Source organism: Polyodon spathula, chromosome 3 (genome assembly GCF_017654505.1).
Source record: "Polyodon spathula isolate WHYD16114869_AA chromosome 3, ASM1765450v1, whole genome shotgun sequence".
NCBI lineage: Eukaryota > Metazoa > Chordata > Actinopteri > Acipenseriformes > Polyodontidae > Polyodon > Polyodon spathula.
This window is the reverse complement of record NC_054536.1, coordinates 95,722,407-95,747,192: the sequence shown is the minus strand read 5'-3', so window position 1 is coordinate 95,747,192 and position 24,786 is coordinate 95,722,407. Positions and strand designations below refer to the sequence as shown.

Here is a 24,786-nt window from a genome sequence, read left to right as displayed (position 1 = left end):
CGCACTCATGTTTATGGACTTGTATGTATTAACTTCTTTAATGGTGCCTCACCCACTTGCATTCTCTTTAGCATATACGACTAGGTTGAGTAAAAACAAAAGTGCTATTTTTTTCCCTAAAACATGTTTTCATTTATGAATTCGAAAAATTAGCAACATAACGCAGTCTAAAATGTGACTTTCATATCCCAGTACCCGAGAGGACGTTTATTTTTTGTTGTTGCTATTTCTGATCGTTTTTTGCCAGTAAATTCATATGACCACATACAATGATGTGTGTGTAAATGCATACTCATACATAGTTCGAATAACCAGTTAAGCAAATGTATTCAAGCTTGCACGTTTCACGCATCTGTCAATGTGGTTTAAATGCTGTTGTGTTTTGCTGTTTGGTTTTTAATTGCGGTTTGCCCAGGCAGGAGATCTGACAGGTCGCTAAACTGGTTGCCTTGAAAGATAACAGAAGAATGCGTTACGTTTTCTTAACACATCTGATAAGCCAGATAATTCACTTTTCATCTTTCATGTTCAAATGTGAGCGCTGGACGGAAATCAAGAGAGAGCAAAACCAGTTAAGGGGAGCGGTTTTTCAAGAAAAAAAAGACTAAATCTGTGATCATCACAGATCCGCACGGCGATCATCCAGTGAGACGAAGTCTTCAGATTTGCTAGTGTGCTGTATTTACCTCGAATTTTAAAGGCTGCAAGATCACAAAAGAAAAAAACAAAACAAAACAAAAAAAAAAAAAAACGTACTTTATTCATTATCTTGTGTGGGGTTTATGGCAGTGCTTGCTGTGTTTCACAACAGCTTCGGTTATTTTCTCTCCAAAGAGGAGCACTTCGTCAAGGCTGCAGTAATAGTTTTGGGTGAAAATATACAAAATACATTGGAGCTAACTGCACGCAACTTCGCAAAAAAACGTCAAGGGATGATTTGCCTTTCAGCTGGTTTTATTAGTGGAATCTTTAATGTTTCTTTGAAAACCAATAGCATGTTTCTGGCATGTCTCTGCGAACCAATTCTAACTAAATAGGGTACGCTTTTTCATATGTTTAAAAACAACAACAACAACAAAAAACACATCTTTGTACCTCGATTCTTGTATTTATTAATTGTCATTTATTTAATTATTGTTTTTATCCTCCACCTTTAAAATGCATAATTGACCAAAAAAAAGAAAAAAAAAAAAACAGGCAATCTTTGTGTCGGTTGTTGATGGCACGACGCACTGGCTCGACTTGGTTTGGGCAGGTCTTGCGCAGAGTCTCTCGGCTGCAGGGCACCTGGTCCCGGCGATCGAGTAGCCTCTTGTGTCTTTCCTCTTCTCAGGACCACGAACAGGGAGCCGATTGTAGGGACCAGCAGTGTCTCCACCACACCAGCGCCGGTTGCCCCCTTCGTCACCAACGCCACTGCGATTTCTACCTCCCTGGGTCCAATCGCTTCCAGAGCCTCCCCAGCTGCTGCTGCGCGTTCTTGGAGAATCCGAGGGGACATGATCCCCTCACTCATCGATTCCTGGTGGCCATGAAGCGGCAGAACGTGCGGACCCTGTCCCTGATTATCTGCACGTTCACCTATCTCCTGGTCGGGGCAGCGGTGTTCGATGCCCTGGAGTCTGATTACGAAGTGAGAGAGAACGAAAAGCTGGAGACCGAGGAAAGACGTCTCCAAGGGAAATACAACATCAGTAAGGAGGACTATGAGCAGCTGGAGACGATCATAATGGAGGCCGAGCCTCACAGGGCTGGAGTTCAGTGGAAATTTGCTGGCTCTTTCTACTTTGCAATCACGGTCATCACCACTATAGGTGAGTGTGCTTTTAAAGTTATTTATATAAAAGAAAACAGCTTTGTTTAACATAACCTTTGTTTCTTGGTTTGCTTTTCATCATACCATATGGAGCTAGAACTTTATTCTTTTTTAAACACATAGATTTTGTGGACCAAAAACAAAACTATAACAATATATTCATGTTAAGAAGTAACTGATAATATGCAAAACAATTAGAAACATTTTTTTTAAAGTACAGTTTGCTTTATTTAAAAACTTTTTGTTTTCTTTTATCCACGATATTCATGTCCCCCTGTTTTATAATTAAACGTGGTCCACATGCAGATGCTGAGCGTAGTGAAGATTACTCTGTGTTTATGTCCATCTATCGTCCATGGAGTTTAGTCTGTGCTACTATTTGTGCCATTAGTACATTGAAATACTGCAGTGCCTACGAAGAACACTCATCTCTTTCTCTCTCTCTCCCTCCCTCTCTCTCCCTCTCTGTCTTTCTCTTTCTCTATCTCTCTCCCTCTCTCTGTCTCTCGCAATCTCTCTCTCTATCTCTCTCCCTCCCTCCCTCTCTCTCATTCACACACACACACACACACACACACACACACACACACACACACACACACACACACACACACACACACACACACACACAGTAAACCTGTTACTTGTATTGCACATTTCTTGGACTGCACCATTTGCATATGGTTTTAGTTCTATAAATCGTCAGGTTTCTAAGTAGTGAATGGATTAAACATTTGCGCTGTGGTGCATATATGTTACATATAACGGGCTTGACTTTTTTGTTCCTTCTTGGGCATTAGTGTGTCTAGTTAGATTGACATCACGTTGGAGTTACACAACACCGTAGGAAGCGTCTGGCTGTTAGAGGGGCAATACAGAACGCTTCAAATATCGTTACACAGTTTGATTATTATAGCACTATACATGTGCTATACATCACATTTTAGTGGTCTGATCTTATCTCTCGCAAACCATTGAAACAGGTTAACAGGTTTACCTATATTGGGATGTTTTCAGAACTATTAAAAAAAAAAAAAAAAAAAAAAAAAAAAAAAGGTTTACATTTTGAGAAACAGGCATACAAATGTGACTTTTACAACTTTTAAACAGCAATAGAGAGATAGATAGATAGATAGATAGATAGATAGATAGATAGATAGATAGATAGATAGATAGATAGATAGATAGATAGATAGATAATAATTTATTTTTATTATAACAGAAGAGAAGTAACATGTAGGAAATTATTGTTTGGAAATTATTGATGGGACGTATTTCACTTAAAAACGAAACTTCAGAAGGCTATAATTCCACAAAGATGCCTGTATATTTATATGCCAATGCTTGTTTCAGATTCAGTTTGCCAGATGGAAAGTTCTAACAATAACACTGTACTATAAGCGACCTCATAATACACCTTACACATAGCAGTTACACTCCCATTATATTAATTTGATGAGCATTTATGTTTTCTAATATGGATGTTTGAATGTGTATGAAAGCGTGTGACTCGTAAAACGTGTAAACGACTACTTGCTGAAAATGTCTACACGCCTTCGTAATGGTCGCGAGAATGCAACACACAAAATACAGACACCCACGCCAGTCTATTAAAAAAATAAATATAAAATAAAAACTGCCACATAATTTGTTAGCGTGCTTTGGTGTGATTCGCTGTCTGAGACAAACACCCTTCCCGAAATATTTTTAGCGTATTTCAAGTACACAATTTTTCTACAATCTACAATCCTCGGTATACAACACAGATTACATCTCATAATTAATTCAAATTAATTTATTTTCACCTTGGTATTTCAAAGGATATACTTGGTATGCTTCGTTATTTTATCATGAAGGAATTCCAGCGCTTACAGTGGTGGTAATCGTTGAGTTAGCGGCATTGGCATTGTGTGTGTGTGTGTGTGTGTGTGTGTGTGTGTGTGTGTGTGTGTGTGTGTGTGTGTGTGTGTGTGTTTGAGAGAGAGAGAGAGAGAGAGAGAGAGAGAGAGAGAGAGAGAGAGAGAGAGAGAGAGAGAGAGAGAGAGACTCGTAATAAACCAGTTTGGGAAGAATTAAACAGAAGTTGAGAGCACTGTTTTTTGATCAAGCGCAGTGCTGAAAGAACAGCTCCCAGCGGGCCGCTTGTTGCAGCAGCCGCACTCCTGCGCACTTACCATGTTTTACTTTATTTAACTCTGTGCGCTTCGATACAGTCCACAGAAACACATACACACACTCACTCACACACGCACAAACGTGTTGTTGTTGTATTAGGATTAGTCAATCATGTCTATGCAGAATACTACTACTTGCATGGCAGAACTACACTGCAACAATAAGCATGTATACTGTATGTGATAATAGAATTTAGCATGGCAGTGGCCCCATATGTCGCTCTCTTTGTAATTTGATGGTTAACTGCAGATTTCTGAATTAAGAAGATACTATGTAGACTTATAGTCTTGGAAAGAAACTGGAAACAACACTACAATGCAAACCAAAATGTTTAGGAATTAAATATACATCTTAATTAACATCTTAAAAGTTTGATTTTAAGAATATTGACAACCAGTTAGAAGCAGGGATTGTATTTTAGCTACTCTTGGAGTTACAGTATGTTGAATGTATTAGTTATCTGTGGTAGAAATTCTTTCTTCTTAAACTACAATTATGCATGTTTTTGTACAGGTCTATGAATATTATACAAGGAATCATGGTTTACGTAGGAATATTGTTTTGGGTTCATGAAATATCATTAATACATTGATTATATTTCCTTTTTTTGTAATATGACTTTACTGTAGATTTGGCTTATTTTGCTTCTTAAGCTATTGGCATTCATTGCAATCCTGGGGTTCAGAAAGGATTAATGATCCACAGATGGCTCAAATGCAATCCCTTTGTCATCTGAAATGATATTGTAGGATATCCCTTGTATGCTAGGGATGATGTAACCCTACTCTGAAATGCAAGCCGGTGCTTAAAGTGGTAATCCTGAATTGGTGATTCATGTCTGCAATACCAGAGGAAACTATTGAAGCTGTTCTCAGTGTATCATATGCAGCCATACCCATAAATATCAAAAGCCTGTGGTTTCAGATATTCAGTTATCCTTCAGCTGTATTGAGCTAAATATTGTTCTTTGCTGATTAAAAGTATTTTAGGACTGGCACACTCTCGGCAAATCTTTAGTAAAACGTGCTCTCCTTTGCATGCATTATGTATTCTGAGGATGTATCACAACTGCTTTCTTTTCACTATCTTCTTTAAGTCAGTCAAGAAATACTTGATTGGTATCAGAACTGGAGTTAGCCTGGGCAATGGACCAGAACCCCAGTGTTAAAACATGTATTGCATTATACTCAGGGAAGTAACATTGAATACCTATGGCATAGTGTTTATAATAGAAGTATAATGCTTCTATCACATTGTGTTCATGCACATTCCCGTACACAAGTACGGCCATATATATATATATATATATATATATATATATATATATATATATATATATATATATATATATATATATATATATAAAACAAAAAAAAAAAAAAACAATTGCATTGTAATGACATGAACAGGTAAGTATAGTAATGATTATAAAGCAGCTACTGTATAAGAAATCAACCAACTACCCTCATGGCTTAGAACATGCAGTACAGTTTTAAGTTATGTTTAATACTAGTTCCTTAGTGCAGTCTTCTTATGATAAGAGACATCATTTCTCAGAGCTTGATCAGCCAGAGCTAGCCAGCCCCTCACCCAAACTTCATGAGATCTCTTGCACAGTAAGAGACACACCACATTCATGGTGCTGAATTGCAGTACAATGTCTTTAAAACCTTCTGCAGTCATGAAATATATGGGGTTAAGCAACTACATAACCATTATTGCAAGAATGTAGAGGCATTAATAACTTCGCACAGGTCTGTTTTGTACAGATGGTGCTTGATGGTCAAGCTGTTCTCAGGACATCCTTTTTCATTTTTATGGAAGTGGTTTAAATAAGATAATTTTTCTTTTTTTGCAAATTTAACAGGATAACTATTGTAATGGATTTATTATGTAGTTTTTTGCAAGTGTACAATATATCATACATTGATGATCTAATATTCACAGTGAAGTAGGAAGGCATTATAACAGATTATTTAAGAGCAAAAGTATTCTGATAATGTTATGTACATATGTGGTTGAAAAGTAACTTGACCAGTTTATGGCTATATACGAGAAATATATGCATCAGTGTAACAGGGGGATTAATTACGTGTCTGGGTCGTTACTGAATAATAATGCGTCAGAAACAGATCATTGGTGTTGACACGCCACACAGGGGGGCAGATTTAATAGTACACAGGTGCTGACACTAGGGTACCAGCAATGGCAGCCCTAGTGCCAGATTTGATAAAGAAAACAGAACAAAACAAAGCTAAAAATAAAAGTTTGCCACACAAGATGAGCACTAGTCCCACTAAAAGAGACGTCCCACTCCAGGAAAATACTACACTACTAAACCCCTCTCTATACTGGTTGGGATCAACAATCTCTAAAACAGTGTTTCCCAACCCTGGTCCAGTGGTTTTCATTTCAACTGACCTTTCAGTTATTTAACTAAACCCTTAATTGAACTAATGAATTTGCTTAATTATATATTTTTAATTGTTCTTGGCTCCTAAAAAGTTGCAGAGTTCAAGTTACTTATACAATGTTAGAGATATCTTAAAATCTACAACTATTTAGAGCTGAAAATAAGTAAAAAGGTCTAATTAAGCAAATGCTATTGCTTCTGAGGTCCTGGCCACCCAGCGACTCTGGGTCGTTACGTTCCTGGCTGAGCAGAGCCTTCACAGGCACTGTCTTGTAGTTGAGAGACTCTGTAGTAGTTACTTGCTGAGCGGACACTCACCTCCTCGATGTTAGTAACACGCCCCTCTATATAGCATGGCGGTGCAGTCACCTCGATCTGTGGCGCAGATGCCTTTTGAGCTGCGTGCAGCCTCGCCGGGCACACCCCCCACCCAATCTGGAGCTTCCGATCAGCTCAGTGCCGGGCATCTCCTGTTCTGCATCCCAGCTGCACACATTTGCGCAAGAACCAGCGACAGGGCCACCGTGTCACAGTAAGATATTAATGAATCAAACAGTAGTCCATGAAGAAGAGCATGATATAGCTGGCACTTTGCATCACTGTCACTGCCATTGTATCATGTTCACGCACATTGGGAAACATGTAAGCCTCTTCATTCTAACACAGATACCTACTAATTAAGGTTACAAATTAGCTGTCTAAATACTTCAGTACCTATGACAAACATGCAATTAAATTAAATGTATTGGCACACTATTTATGCTGATTTTCATGTTGATGCTGATTTTCAAAACTGTGTTACCCATCCAAATATTGTTCATTCTAACTCCACTGATACAAAGCAACACTATCAGCCAGTGAGTGTGACTGTACAGTGACATTTTAAAGATGCGACTCACAGCTGGTTTTAATTGCCACACAAGCACTGTGAACAATAAATATTGGTTTTAATAGTACATCAACAGATTATCATCAAAGATACTTTTCTGTTTTGTATATCAGTCATCATGCTTTCTCGCTGTTTAAAACAATTAGTTTGACTATTTTCTTTTTAGCAAGACTGCTTTGGTACTGACTTCAAACCCTTTTTTTCTTTCCTAATCGAGTACAATTTGCCAACCATCTGGACAAATGGGCAACCAGACACAGGCTCCTCATTTTAGATGGGCATCTGGTCCACATTACTCAGGGTCCACAACCCCCACTTCATAGATGCCTGGATGAACATTGCATATATTACAGAGAATCACGAGAAAGAATAAGTAACACTAAGTGCATGTAAATATCAGTCGAGGTTGTGTATTATACAGGGTCTCCAGCAATCCTGAAATTTGACAGAATGCATCTAATGTTAGATTTACAATAATTACTTTATTTACATTCTCCCTGCATCTAGATATGGGGTGCCATGTGTAAAAAAAAGTCTGTCTTTTTTTCCAGATTTAACTTAAATGTTGTGCAAATAAATAAATATTTTTTTAAACATGTACATTCAGATATCATTTACAAATCTAGTTACAAGATTTAACAATTAGCTAAATATTTAATTGGCCAGCTAAAGCTAACGTTTATATTCAAATGAGCTCTGCCCGCTTTGTGCCTTCACCTGATTTGATTGGCTGTTGTAATGCTAATCAGGAAATATGCAAATGTCAGCATTACAAGAGCCAATCAAATCGCATGTAAGCACAAAGCGGGTAGAGCTTATTTGCATACAAACTCCAGATTTAATTGATAAGAGATTTAAGATTTAGTTAAATATTTAACTAAATATTAAATCTATTTAGAGATTTAGTTCAATATTTAGTTTAAAGTTAAAGCTAGTTAAGATATTAAATGTTTAGTTAAATGTTAACTCTTGTAACTAGATTTATAAATTATGTCTGCATGTACACATTTAAAAAAAAAAAAAGCATTTTCACAACATTTATTAATCTGGGGAAAAAATACAAGATTTACAAATATTAACACTTTTCATTACACATGGCACCCCATATCTAGAACCGTGTGTGTGTGTGTGTGTGTGTGTGTGTGTGTGTGTGTGTGTGTGTGTTTGTGTGTGTATACAGTGCCTTGCAAAAGTATTCAGACCCCAGACCAATTCTCTCATATTACCGAATTACAAATGGTACATTGAAATTTCGTTCTGTTCGATATTTTATTTTTAAACACTGAAACTCAGAATTAATTATTGTAAGGTGACATTGGTTTTATGTTGGGAAATATTTTTAAGAAAAAAAAAAAAAAACTGAAATATTTTGCTTGCATAAGTATTCAACCCCTGTGCTGTGGAAGCTCCCAGTTTGCACCAATGAAAGAAATTGCCCTACCGAGGACAAAATTACCTTACCATAGGCCTCCACCTGTGAACCATTAAAGTTGCTGTCACATTTTCTGGATAAAAACCCCACCGTTGAAGGATCATTGATAAGGCTGTGAATCTGAAGGAAAATGAAGACCAAAGAACATTCTACAGAAGTTAGAGATAAAGTAATACAAATGCATAGATTAGGAAAGGGTACAAAATAATATCCAAGTGTTTGGATATCCCAGTGAGCACAGTTGGATCAATAATCAGGAAGTGGAAGCTGCATCACACCACCCAGGCACTGCCAAGAAAAAGCCGTCCCTCAAAACTCAACGCTCAAACAAGGAGACTTGTGAGAGAAGCCACAGAGAGGCCAACAATAACTTTGAAAGAGCTACAGAGTTCAGTGGCTGGGAGTGGAGTAATGGTGCACCAGTCAACCATATCAAGTGTATAACACTGGCCTGTATGGGAGGGTGGCAAGAAAGAAGCCCTTACTCAAAAAGTACCATCTGAAAGCATATCTGGAGTTTGCCAGAAAGCATGAGAGTGACCCAGCTGCGATGTGGGAAAAGGTTTTGTGGTCGATGAGACCAAGAGAGAGCTTTTTGGCCAAAACTCAAAGCGCTATGTGTGGTGCAAACCTAACACTGCCCATGCCTCAAGACACACCATCCCTACAGTGAAGTATGGTGGTGGCAGCATCATGCTGTGGAGATGCTTCTCATCAGCAGGGACTAGGCATCTTGTTACACTTGAAGGAAGAATGGTTGGAGCAAAATACAAGAAAATACTGCAAGAGAATCTGCTTCAGTCTGCTAAAAAACTGAAGCTCGGGAGGAAATTCACCTTTCAGCAGGACAATGATCCCAAGCACAAGGCCAAAGCAACATTGGAGTGGCTCAAGAAAAAAAGGTGAATGACCTACAGTGGCCCAGTCAAAGTCCTGATCTCATTCCCATTGAGAATCTGTGGCACTATTTGAAAATTGCAGTCCACAAGCGTCGTCCAACCAACCTGAACAACCTGGAGCAAATCTGCCAAGAAGAATGGGCCAAAATCACTCTGACACTGTGTGCAAAGCTGGTACATACTTACCCCAAAAGACTTAAAGCTGTTATTGCAGTGAAAGGTGGCTCTACCAAATATTGATCTGTGGGGGTTGAATACTTATGCAAGCAAGATGTAGATAGATAATAATATATAATATGAGAAAATTGCAAGGAGCTGTGTGTATATATATATATATATATATATATGTATGTATATATATATTATGTGTGTGTGTGTGTGTGTGTGTGTGTGTGTGTGTGTGTGTGTGTGTGTGTGTGTGTGTGTGTGTGTGTGTATATATATATACACACACACACACACACACACAGGTGCACTCCTCTTAAAACAAGGCTAAAAACTGTTTTTAAAACAAGAATAAAAACATATTTGTTTGAGCTGGCGTTTTTATAATATGAACATGTATATGCATGTATCTGTTTTAGTTTTTATTGTTTGTATAGTTAGTTATTGTTAGTTTTATTTGTCTGTATTTTATCTGCATTATAGATATTGGAAATGTGAAAATAAAAAATAGTTTCTACTAACTTGGCTTGTGTTTTTGATGCAAGTTTGATCTGCTTCTATTGTGCCTGAAGAATACACGCCATGTTAGTAGAAACAATTGGGGCAGCCTTGACCCCTGCTGCTTTTACTGGCAGAAGTAATTTGTAGGGCAAAAAGGCATTTCAAAAGAAGTCCTATTTATAGCTTTGAACTACACAATAAGTTAAGCTGAGTAAATTGATTTCATTGAAACATGCAAAGGAAAAGTTTATTTTTGATACTGTGTTGAATTGCAAATTGCCATTGAAAAGATCCACCAGGAAGCAGCACTGAATTCATTTGCAAGACGCTGTTGTTTCAGCAGAACGAGAGAAAAAAATAATAACAATGACGTCTCCGATTTCAGTCATTTTTCAAAGTCTGTGTCGGAGAGAGGTGGGTAATGTGCAGAAGTGTCTTTTTGTGTTTTTATGTAGTGTTTACAAACTGCTAAAACACATTATTTGAAATGACAAAGTCAGGGTGAGTGAGTATAAAGACAGCAGGTTTTTTATAGTATGTCTACTCACTACTGTTGAGAGGTTTTTGCTGGTAATTCGTCAATCAGTTTTATAGTTACTGTACATCTGTAACTGTAAACAAGATGGCTACCAGTGCTTTAAATTCTGTGTGGCAGCGCAGTGATTTGGAATATGTGACATGGCTCCAGCTGTCCGTATCCAGTATATGGACAGATGGAACCTCGCTTGACCAATCACATTGCTTTTTTCACATTCCATTGCCAGCCCTGGATTATAAATATTAAAAAAATACATATATAATTAATTCAATCTTTATCTTTATAAAGTATGTAACTTGAGTATTAAAATGAAACATTGTCTCTACCATACCAGTCCTTTATATGCTCTTTGCCATTTCTATGCATTTTCTGTTTTATGTATTGTTTGATGTTCTGATCCTATATTGCTTTAAGCAGATCCTTCATACAATATCTTTGTACAACACCCTACTAGATAATACCATGATGTCTCTGTTTCACCCACTTCTAGTACTGTCTAATATGTTTTATTGTCTTTTTTTCTAATATTTGCTTCGCTCCGTTGATATTTCATGTTTCTCCACACAATCTTTCTCCTTTTCAGTCTTCTGTTTAGTTGCCATCTGTCTTTTTATATTTCTCTCCTCTCTAGTCTCCTGCTTTTCCATTTTTAGATTTGTTTCCACTGACCCATGTGCCATGCTCTGGTTTTAGTCTTTTAAAAACTGCTGCAAAATAATTCCATTTGATTTGAACACCTTGGTTAAGACTTATAAACAGGGCCTATTCTGCAATATAAACTTTTTTTTTTTTTAATTTATATTGTAATTAATTTTCTAGTTCTAAAACCTTAAAATATGGCCAAAGATTTATAATCCAAATAGAACACCCTAGGAATAACTGCTACTAAACAAAAAGTCATATATATATTTGCGGAAATTGTTTTAAATTGTAATCAAACTGTAAAAACTCATATCTCAAAGCTATCATTTTTGTTAGATCTAAAGTTCTTGATCCCAGCCAGGAATTTGGAAACATATCTAACAGTTGAAGATGCTGCTAAATGGGTTTACACATGTTCTACCTGTTGTCAACATGTGGTAAGCGACAGTAAGTTGCTGTAAGTGAATTACCAATGGGAGTTTGTTTGTTTTTTTCTGTTAGATGTAAAAAAAGCAGTGGTGTGAGAAGCTTGTCATCAGGAAGCAGTCCTGTTAGAAGCATGTCATCAGAAAGCAGTGGTGTGAGAAGTATGTCGTCAGGAAGCAGTTCTGTTAGAAGCATGTCATCAGGAAGCAGTGGTGTGAGAAGTATGTTGTCAGGAAGCAGTCCTGTTAGAAGCATGTCATCAGGAAGCAGTTGTGTTAGAAGCATGTCATCAGGAAGCAGTGGTGTGAGAAGTATGTCATCAGGAAGCAGTCCTGTTAGAAGCATGTCATCAGGAAGCAGTTGTGTTAGAAGCATGTCGTCAGGAAGCAGTGGTGTTAGAAGCATGTCATCAGGAAGAAGTGGTGTGAGAAACATGTCGTCAGGAAGCAGTGGTGTGAGAAGCTTGTCATCAGAAAGCAGTGGTGTTAGAAGCATTTCATCAGGAAGATATGGTGTTAGAAGCATTTCATCCGGAAGCTATGGTGTTAGAAGCATGTCATCAGGAAGCAGTTGTGTTAGAAGCATGTCGTCAGGATGCATTGGTGTTAGACGCATGTCACCAGGAAGAAGTGGTGTGAGAAACATGTCATCAGGAAGAAGTGGTGTGAGAAACATGTCGTCAGGAAGCAGTGTTGTTAGAAGCATGTCGTCAGGAAGCAGTGGTGTTAGAAACATGTCATCAGGAAGCAGTGGTGTTAGAAGCATGTCATCAGGAAGCAGTGGTGTTAGAACAGATGTCATTTATTAGTGTCATCTCTCATCCGTGTTTTATTTGCTGTTCTGTTATTGAGTAAAAACAAAAAGAAAAAACCATGGGAGAGCCATTGTAGTCCAGTTGTATAATTAAGTGAATACAGCTAAATAAAACTCTATGAACGAGCATACAAGGCATTTTATTCAAGCTATGAGCAACACAACTTCTGCTATAATGCAAAGGTGAGCAACCTGCAGTAACCTTTCAATATTAAACCTAATTTTATGTGGCATCAGGGTTAAATGTGTTACTCTCAATGCTGTGTATTAGTGGTTGTTCTAGTCTGATTTACTCTCTTTAATTTATACATGCAGACAAATTAGACAGCCTTTGCTTCTTCCTGTTCAGTCATATAGGGGCCACAGGTTGACCGCTGTGGGGCTCAGGCTGCTTGCACTGCCTATTACTATTATACGACATGACTAACAAATAAAATACTCCCTTGCACAGAAATGCCATTGTATTTTCTGGCTACTGGATTTTAAACTTATCTCCCTAAAAACTCCTCCCTATCTAAGGTAACCTATAATCCTCCCTATATATATATATATATATTATATATATATATATATATATATCATATATATATATATATATATATATATATATATATATACACACATATGTGTATATATATCTATATATATTATATATATATTTCCGTATTGATTATTATAGCATATATATATATTATATATATCTATATATATATATATACTCAAAACTAATTGAGTTTAATAATTATTCATTAATAAGCATTATGCCTCTTGTAGACTGTGCTACATGAAATTCAGTACTTTAAGGCATCTCTTACGTAGATCTTTGTTTTATTATGGAGTTTCACGTGGACACTACCGCGCGCCTTTCATCGTGGACTACCTTCACAAAGTGCTTTACAAGATGCAGTAACAACAAGAAAATCCATAATACTTCAAATACAGAGAAATGCATAATACATGATATACTGTATTTATAAACAAAAAATAAATTAATAAAAAACATTAAATACAGAGAAAAGCGCATGCTACATGAAATAATGTCAGCAACACAGCAGCTAATAGCAGATATCAGGCTGTGGCAAAGTGTGTTTTTGTGTTGTGTGTTAATGTTGGTGTATAGTCATTGGTACACAGGGTATAAATGGGTCTGTGTAACACAAGTGTTTAAAATGCATATTTGTATTTAGGCACGAGGATTGCACAGCACTTCACATGCAGGTAAAATGTAATAATATGTGAGCACGGGGAATTGCACTTTAATAATTCACGTGCAGTTGTACCGCAACTCCAATTGAATGATTGATTAGCAATCGAGTCACGGTACAGCTCCATAAAAGCTACATGTTTTCACCCACTCGGGGTTGTGTGTTCGGTGAGTGGAGAAAGGGATTGGAGACGGAGGTAATAAGAATAGTTAATAGTTAATAGAAGCTCACCGTGTTTGTCTGTATAGTCCGTTTTGTTTGTCTTTTTGTTTTGGCGACGAGTGCCGTGTCCTGTGTTTTTGTTTGTTACAGCCTTTTATTTACTGGCTTTTCATTTATTAAATGCTGAGCAAAACCATTCGCTCAGCTCCACCAAACTCCACCTCTCTCTCTGTTGTTTATTTCCTGGTTCCTGTTTCTGGTCTGATGTCCCCCACTCCAGCTGTCTTTGTGACATGGGCTTAAAGAGCATGGAAAGCAAGAGAGAACAGATGGGTCTTGAGAGTTAATTTAAAGCGAGCGACAGTGAGAGCATCACACACCAAAGCTGGGAAAGCATCTGTACAGCTATAGTCCAGAAAACTAATAACAAATTGTTATCTGAAGGTTTGTGTTTATTTCACCTTATATCTAGTGTAGAATTTATTTTCTCCAAGAAAGAGGTCAGGGAACTCGAATTTAAAAACAAGATCCCCATTTTCACCCTGGTCATCATACATGTTAACTTGCTGGCAGTCCCCATACTGACCCTGGCCATCATACATGTTAACTTGCTGGCAATCCCCATTCTGACCCTGGTCATCATACTTGTTCACCTGCTTGCAGTCCCCATTCTGACCCTGGCCATCGTACATGTTAACTTGCTGGCAGTGCCCATTCTGACCCTGGTCATCGTACATGTTCACCTGCTTGCAGTCCCCATTCTGACCCTGGTCATCGTACATGTTAACTTGCTGGCAGTCCCCATTCTGACCCTGGTCATCGTGCATGTTAACTTGCTGGCAGTCCCCATTCTGACCCTGGTCATCGTACATGTTAACTTGCTGGCAGTCCCCATTCTGACCCTGGCCATCGCGTTGAGTGACAGCTCAGACTACACAGGTCAAGCACTTCGACACCTTGTGCAGGAGGAGCTGCCAATGTTTGCAGCACTGGGAACCCCCCCACAAACTGGTGAAAAATGTAGCAGTTTTCCAGGGCAATATGCTGTTCCAGGTCATATATGTTAGAGCCATCAGATGATTAACAGATACTTACTATCCTTCTTGACCATGTCTTGTCATGATGACGCACCACTGGGCCATATGCACCACCTATGGGACTTTAGGCATGTATACTGTAAGTTGTATGTACATTTCTATAATGAACACATTTTCTGCTTTACCAGTTTAAAGGGGCTGCTTACTATATAACCTGTAAATTAGCTTGTTTTTTCAAAAGCTGCAAACCTGCAAATAATCAAATTGTACTTAGCTGGAGTAGAGCACATATAAACAGATTAAAGAGATAGATGTCTATTGGGTTTGTCAGATAAAAACCTCACAGCTTTTGCAAGGAACATAACTTTGTTTTATTTGTTATCAAATGAATAAAATAAGACAGAACCAGATAGATACTATGTATTCTGATCACTTTGCTGCGTTAACTTTACATTCTCATCTTCTACACCTGAACCAGATAGATACTGTGTATTCTGATCACTTTGCTGCGTTAACTTTACATTCTCATCTTCTACACCTGAACCAGATAGATACTGTGTATTCTGATCACTTTGCTGCGTTAACTTTACATTCTCATCTTCTACACCCACACCAGATAGATACTGTGTATTCTGATCACTTTGCTGCGTTAACTTTACATTCTCATCTTCTGCACCTGAACCAGATAGATACAGTGTATTCTGATAACTTTGCTGCGTTAACTTTACATTCTCATCTTCTGCACCTGAACCAGATAGATACAGTGTATTCTGATCACTTTGCTGCGTTAACTTTACATTCTCATCTTCTACACCTGAACCAGACAGATACTGTGTATTCTGATCACTTTGCTGCGTTAACTTTACATTCTCATCTTCTACACCTGAACCAGACAGATACTGTGTATTCTGATCACTTTGCTGCGTTAACTTTACATTCTCATCTTCTACACCTGAACCAGATATATACTGTGTATTCTGATCACTTTGCTGCGTTAACTTTACATTCTCATCTTCTACACCTGAACCAGATAGATACTGTGTATTCTGATCACTTTGCTGCGTTAACTTTACATTCTCATCTTCTACACCTGAACCAGATAGATACTGTGTATTCTGATCACTTTGCTGCGTTAACTTTACATTCTCATCTTCTACACCTGAACCAGATAGATACTGTGTATTCTGATCACTTTGCTGCATTAACTTTACATTCTCATCTTCTACACTGCCTGGCAGTCTATTTTCCTCATTTTGGTGATTAATTGCTATAAATATTTCCACCTCCAAAGCTTGTGCTTCACTATATTTCAAAGACCTCAAATGAAAGTGTCTGCCTTAACTAGATATACCACACCACTCTTATGATTTGAGTTAGGCATGTGCAGAGCTGAGTATAACAGAACACAGTTAATTACTTTAGAAAATAATGTTATATTGGAATTCAAGACTAAATCAAATTGAACTATTGGTTAACCCTTTATTGACATTATGAACATATTGTTTGTAGCTGCCTATTTGTAATTAGGTAATGTTTTAAATGTTTTAAGGGTTAAAAACAATCCCATAAATTCAACAAGTGTTTGTTTGCACTAAAAACAATAGAACATTGGTCACCTTAATAATTTTGAGTTTGCTGAAAACAAAAATGAATAAATAAAAGAATAATCATATAAATTATAATCATACTTTTAGAGCTTCTTAATTCATGTCTGTTCTTGGGCCCCTTCAATATCTATGTGCTTCCCTTGGGTCAACTCTGACACAGACTCGGGACTCGGGACTCGGGACTCTGACACAAACTCGGGACTCGGGACCCAGGACTCTGACACAGTCTCAGGACTCGGGACTCAGAACTGGAGACTTTGACACAGACTCAGGACTCGGGACTCCGACACAGACCCAGGACTCTGACACGGTCTCGGGACTCAGAACTGGAGACTTTGACACAGACTCGGGACTCAGGACTCCGACACAGACCCAGGACTCTGACACAGTCTCAGGACTCGGGACCCAGGACTCTGACACAGTCTCAGGACTCAGGACTCGGGACTGACACAGACTTGGGATTCAGGACTCGGGACTCTGACGCAAACTCAGGACTCGAGACTCTGACACAAACTCAGGACTCGGGACTGACACAGACTTGGGACTCGATTACAAGTCTGCAATAAACACTATTAATCATAATATTGCTTCATGTGCAATTTTCATTTTGCAGTATAAGGAAGGACATATTCAAACAGCAAACCTAATGCAGAATAAAAAATACAAAATGTAATTAGTATAAATTCACAAATCAGGTATTAATTACCAATGACCCAAACTGCATGTCTCTTTAAATTCTCTGCATCTGATCTTATTTCTGAAGTATGTTGAGCTGTCTGATATAGTTTATTAACAGGGCTTAGTTTCTTTATATATTTGAGAAATTCATGTATAGTGGTTTATGTATTTTAGTTGTCATTGTTGGTTCACTAATGAAATACTACTGAAATATCTGCTCATTCTGATCTTGTTTGTATTGTTTTGTAATCAGTGTTAAGTTGTGCAGTGTACAGTATGCTGGATATAGTTAGGATATGTCATGAAAAACCATGAGATACAGTATTTATGCAATGAGCGGACTGCTGATAACAAACAAGCCCTTGGGCCACTGAACTGGTCCCTTCCCACAGGTGGGCTGGGTATAAATATCCTCCTGTGAGTAAATCATGAGATCAAAGTTTACTTCCATCTTAAGATATTTCATATTTTGTGATCATTAGCGTTTTGTAAACAGCATTGATTTTTAATGATCCTAAAAGGCTGATGATCCTAAAAGCAACATGTCAGGTGGAACTTAAAAAATGTTGTATTTCTGCCACCCACACTGATGTATATTTCCCTAAAACCTTTTATATAGCAGCACAGAGAAGCACTGCAGTTCCTCCCTTCTGCATTGCAGATTTACACTGGCCCATTCTGCAGGCACTCTGAATATTACACTCAGGATTCGTTGTTAAGAATGGATTATTTAACGTGTAAGGTTGCCACAGAGAGAATTAATGCACCAAGCAATATTACATTTACTATTAATGCGTCTTCTACACATCTTGAAAATTCCTAGAAAACAGAAACAAAACAAAAAGATGAGAAAGCATTTGTTGGTCTTTGCCCAAGAGGACTGGAACAATTTTCTTGGTGATATGAATTCATCTATAACGTTTTTAACTAGGCTTTTTGTCTTATTTTTAAGAGCCAGTTTGTTTTTTTTAGATCGGACTTCTCCAGACCATAATATCATATCCTTATATTATTATTGAAAATGCTGGTTGTAATGCGTTTACAGTAATGTGGTGTTGTGTGAGTCTGCTCTTTTAAATGTTTTCAATAATAAAAGCATAACTTAGTCTAATAAAGCATAGTGAAAGCCTAATAAAGCAAAATGAAGTATTATAAAGCCCAGAGATGATAAAGCACATTTAAAACTACGGTCAACAATGGTTACTTATGGTAAAAGCATGGGAAAACTGCAGAAATACCATGGGAATGAACTGTCATGAACTTGTATGAGGGTAAACATGCTTTATTATGAATGTATAATACCCCTGTTGTATATTCCGGTTAAATGGGCATGAAGGATGAAAATCAATATCTATATATATATATATATATATATATATATATATATATATATATATATATATATATATATATATATATAAAACAGCTAAGGGATAATACTGTGCTAAGGGACATTATGACACAAATGTTATTGCATAAAGTGTCATTATAGCTCTTTTTTGGACATTATGTCATTTATTACTGCTTTCAGTTGACATGGCTACCTAAAAGATATGCTGCAGAAGAGGTATAATATATGCCACAGAATAATGAAATTGGCAGATAGAAACTATGGATCACAAGGGAAGACGATGGTATTGTAGATCACTCCCTTCCCCTAAAATCTATTATATCTCTCATAAGTGTATATAAAAATAATTTCATTTTCTTGATATCTGGATCTCACTAGGCACAAATATATATTTCATAAACAGAAAAGAAGACATTGTTTTTTTTTTAATAGATTTCTCGTTTCTGGCACCGATCCCTGAACAGTATAGATATTAGAACTTAGATATTAAAAATTATTGCATTTGATAGATTCTGTAACATATGTAAGCTGTGTTTTTTTTTTCTTTGTTTTTTTTTTTAATGTAAAAAAATAAATAAAAAGTTGTTCATAAGAAGCCCATAAGTGTTATTTTGTTTGCAAACTACAAACATGCTGTGGGTCTAAAATCCTTACTGCCTGGACACTTATGAGCTGGTTAAACAAAACATAGTTTAATTCTGCATTGATCAGGGCTGTAGTCATAGATGTAATTTACATGGGGACGCGGGGGGCATGCCCCCCTCACTTTTTCAATGATGTGGAAATGCCCCCCTCACATTGCAGCACTAAATCTTTTATGGGTAGAATATGGGATAGGATCTGGGATCACTGGAGCCGGATCATGAGATGTTGTTTTACTACGAGGATCTGGATCAGGCACCACTGATCTGTAATGTTTATCCTGAAGCTGCACCTAACTTAACTAGAGAAACTGACCAATGAGAAGTGAACATAAGTGGCACATAGTTTCAGACCCCATCTGACACATTTATATACAGCCTGAGATCACAGTAATGTTGGCAAACGGATGGACAAAGATAGAGGAGGATGCACTACATTATCGTATTCGCCATAGCGAAGCTGAGTTCTTGCCTGTAAACAGGAACACATTTAAACATTGAAACTCATCAAGGTGTTTGGTGTTATTTACATTATCGTCGATACACAGTGATAAGATTGTAACATGAAATATTTGCTCTATTTTTCAAAACATTGTAGAAAGTTTTAACAACACATGGTTTGTTGATCTGTGCTGTGCAACTCTTATGCCAGAGCTTGGTATGAATTCTGCAACTTTATTATACCTTTCATGAATTCTAATGTTATGGCTTTCAAAATAAGTTATTCCCATCAGTGCACAGCAGAGCAGGTGGATATTGCTGTGTGCGATCTCTCAAAGAAATGCTTTTGGAGTTTACTGGTGCATCTATTTGTTCTAAAACAGCAAGTCCTGAGGTAAGATTTTTCTTTAAAAGCATCAATTTCTAGAATAGCAATAATTATCTCTCATAATTAGGGGGTGTTTTCTAATTAGCCAGAATTGTATGGGTTGATTACTTAATTATTCTTTTGATCAGCTTAGCTGGAGTGGCTACACGGACATCAGGAAGTTTAGGACTGAATTGCAAGCTAAAAAACAATGTGAAAAACGCAGTACATATACTGCATGCACACTAGTGTATCCACTGGTGTTTTTCTACACAGGCGTGCTTCAGACTATAAGGTGCGAAGGACAGATATACAGCACAATGTTTACATTTGAAGTCTGGCATTAATTCTGCTGGAGACAAACTAACCTGTTTCTGGAGTGTAAATCCTTTTAAGAAAGCATGCCACACAGGTAAGGCTTTGACGTGTTGATCTTTCTGAGGCGCGCTTTAAACATATCTGTTTATGCATCTGTGAGAGTCCCTGGTTCTTTCTGAGTGGTAGAAGTGGGAACCCTTCCTTAATGATAAGTAATGAGTAGGAATTGAAGTATTCTTCAGGGAACGATCTGCAAACACTGAGCTGACCTAATGTTTAAGTCTAGAGAGCCCTCTGAGAGTTGCTCCTGTTACAAAAAATGTCTAAAGTTGTGCCAATAATCCCCATAGTCTTTTAAACAATATTGCTGCTAACCCTAGAGCAGGGGTTTTACCTGAGGCCCCTCTGTTCAGTTTTTCTTCATTAGTATTTCATTGTTGATTTTCATTATTATATGTATAAATAATACATAGACTGTCGTTTGGGAACCAATTCCCTAAGATTTCCATTAGTTGATGTTGACACAGCCCTCACTGAAAGGAACCACGTACTTTACTAGCAGATTCATATCAACAGGCTGGTTACTTTCTCATAGGGTGTGTATGGAAAGAATAATGTGAGCCCATTTAATGTGAAATTCTGGCTACATTACAAACTTTAGGTAAAATTACTTTTCAGCATCTTTTAATATGAATTAATGGGGTGGAATCACACGTGAGCAGCCATATTTTTACATGGAATTCCTATCCAACCCATTAACCCACTTATACCTTCAGTGCTGTAACTGGGCAACTTTTAATGCAAACCCCAAAATGAGGAGAGGAGGATGTCTGCTAACCATAAGATATTCCATTGAGTAAGGGGCACAGGCCAAACACCTTACATGTCCTGTTACAGATCTAATATAGATCTGAGAGGTTAGAACAGTAGAACACGGGAGGCAAGCAGGTCGCTTTGCAGTTATTGAAAGCCAAAGTGTTATTGACTTGGTGAGAAAGATAACACTGTATTTCCAAAATAAGAGTGACACCGTGTATCTAAAACGTTTTGCGGTAACAATTCTCTGTTGACCTCCATCATCAAGCAATGAGTAAGTCAGCTAATAAAACTCAATATTGAGTTTTAGTTTTGTTTGGCCTACAGCACTGAAGTGTTGTAATAACCATGAAGCAAACTGCAATATTTATAAAGCTATTTAGTCTAAAGAAAGGAATGCTGTTGTTTTTCCATTGCTGTGTGAAAGCTGAAGGGATGGTGCTTATTCCTGGTACTCCATTGGTAAAAAAAACCTTTGACAACATGGTATCTGTTATTGTATCAAGGCCTTTAACACAGTGACCTGCTCCACTGTAAAGAACGACGCGAAAGCTGAGGTCTCATAACGACTTGCTGTATAAAGGCTCATGATCTTCCCCATGCCTGCCTGTCTGCCTGTCAGCTTGCCCCTTCCCTGGTGTTTATCCTCACAGGCACAGAATAATGCTTTCTGCTTAGTTAGGTCTTTAATAAACACAATATTTTAAATTATTAATGTTGGCAAGGTCTCTGATGAGTAATAGAAAAGAGCAAAAATGAACAAAAATGTTGCACCTGTTCTATCTTTTGGAGCAGCAGGTTGCTTATAAAATAGTATTTTTAATTGTTTTTAAATATATGATTTATACTATCAATGATTTTGAGTTGTGTATTCCCTGTTGAATATACTATTATGGTTGTTTTCCATACTTCTCTAATGTGGTTTCTGCTTTTATCTGTTGTCAGGCTTAATGTATTTTTTCAATCCCTTTAGAAATGACTACTAGGCACTTTTTCTTGGTTTTGTTATCTCTAACCCTTAGCAGCTGATGAAAGTGTGTGTTAGTGAATGTCAAATAAACAACAACATATTTCTAAAAGGACACTGTATTCTTTTTTTTATTACATTGAAATAATTGTTTTCCTTGATGCTGCTCTGCTGTTATTATCATTATGACTACATGCTTGCACAGTTCCAGCGCTGGGGCTTCTCTGCTGTTATTACACAATTTTTTTTTTTTGTTCCTGGGTAGTAAGTGTTATTTCCTAATTGCTTATGCCTCAAAAGTATAGAAAATGGCTATTATTTCCCCCAAACTTTGCTTTTGTGACCAGGACAGTGATATTTCAAAATATCACTATTTCCAATGGGAAAACGGGCAAATGTGTATCTTTTCGTTCACATAAAGTCAGAAAAAAACAACTTATGAATCCAAATTAACATGTATTTATACTAAAGTAATACAAAAATGACTACAAAAGATTTAGAAGTGAGTAGTTTTTCGAGATTTACGATTACACTGTCAATGTCAATGAGAAACCTGTTTTTTTAAAGTATGTAGCTTCAGAGCAAGGTTTATATAAAAATAAATAGAAAAAGCATATACTACAACACTACAATAATCAATTGGTGTATTATTATTATTATTATTATTATTATTATTATTATTATTATTATTATTATTATTATTATTATTATTATTATTATTATTTAATTGGTTAATTAATTAATTAATTAGCAGGTCCCTTTATCCAAGGCAACTTACATGTATCACAGGGCAGTAGAGGGTTACAATGCATCTTATGGAAACCATAATAAGATAAAAAAGTGAACAAACTATGTGGCAACCTGATTCAAGCATTCAGAATTCTTAAAGATATTGACAATGTCGACCCAGGGGACTTTTTTGACCTGAAAAAAGAAACAAGGACCAGGGGTCACAAGTGGAGATTAGACAAAGGGGCATTCAGAACAGAAAATAGGAGGCACTTTTTTACACAAAGAATTATGGGGGTCTGGAACCAACTCCCCAGTAATGTTGTTGAAACTGACACCCGATCCTTTAAGAAGCTTTTTGATAAGATTCTGGGATCAATGAGCTACTAACAACCAAACAAGCAAGATGGGTTGAATGACCTCCTCTCGTTTGTAAACCTTTTTATGTTCTTATACATAAATAAATACAGTATAGTTTACAGTAAGTGCAATAATACTAATAGAATACAATATGAAATGCATCAATTTAGGATTACAACTAGTAATCTCTACAATGTATATGGGGGTCAATAATACATTAGCTGAAGATCCAATAACATGGTACTGAGATCAAGCAAGTCCAATGCATGGTAGGGGGGGTAGATCAAGAAGTCCAGTCTAGACAAGTGGGGCTTGAAGTGTCGGTGGGAGGCACTGAGAGACAAAGCAGTCTTGAAGTTCTCTGGTAGCTGGTTCCACCACAGAGGGACGAGAGAAGAATGGAGTTAGGAGTGGGCAGTGTGATGAAGAGAGCAATAGACAAGAACAAGGGTCTTGAATTGAATACGAGCAGAGATAGGTAGCATAAGATCAGCGAGGTTGGGAGAATACAAGACGAACAGCAGAATTTTTAATGAGATGAAAGGGGTGTATAACTGAGGCAGGGAGAGTTACAGTAGTCCAGTCTGGAGAATACAAGAGCTTAGACCAGTTGGGTGGAATAAGTACTGAGAAAAGGACAGATTTGATAGATGTTGCTAAGAAAGAAGCAGCAAGTGCGTGTCAGGGAAGAGATGTGTTGAGAGGAGAGGGAGTGGTTGAGAATAACACCTAGGGTTAACATGCTCCTGGATGCAACCAAATTATTCTTGCTGTAACATATTTTGAAAAACATGGTGCAGTTTAGCTCTGATTCAACAAGTCTCCACAGGTTACAATGATGTGGGTTGCATATTGAATTTTTGTTAGACTAACATACAGATGAGCTACAGATCTGCTTTCCCTATCTGCAGCCCAACATAAAGCAAAGCCATGTTTTTAAAAGTGGCCAGTGCTGTGTATGTGTGATTCTTAGTGTGCTCTAACCCTTTGATCAGCTTCTCGGTTCTCCCGCATTTACTGTATTATTCATGTTAGTAGAAGTGTTTCAGAATTCTTCTGCAGAAGGGAGGCTACACACAGAAAGTTCAACAGGTTACAGTTTACCCATTAGCCACTGCATGTACATGTTAGAAAAAAAGGCATTTCAAATGTCAGTGTGGATTCATGTTGTGAAAGGGCTTTAAAAAAAAAAAAAAGTATTTTTACTCAACTGCATTGTGTGGTTTTTGTTTTTTTGTTCTGCCAGGTTTCCATGGAGGTGCTATCGGCTTACTGTAAGAGTGCATTTATACAGCACATTTACAGGGTGTGGACTCTTGTTCCAAATAAAGTCGCTACCTGTACACCCGCAAACCAGTACTCATTCCGCTGATACACCTCGCTACTTGCATTCATCCT

General features: G+C 37.3%; 1 protein-coding gene across 1 annotated transcript in view; it reads left to right on the top strand.

Annotated features, from left to right (window-relative positions):
- Positions 1 to 1,127: 1,127 nt before the first annotated feature.
- Positions 1,128 to 24,786, top strand: part of LOC121313699 (potassium channel subfamily K member 9) — a 70,134-nt gene continuing 46,475 nt past the window's right edge. Inside the window, exon 1 of the mRNA XM_041246502.1 lies at positions 1,128 to 1,814. Coding sequence (XP_041102436.1) covers positions 1,220 to 1,814 — 595 coding nt within the window. The 5' untranslated portion in view covers positions 1,128 to 1,219. The remainder of the gene's footprint in view (positions 1,815 to 24,786) is intronic.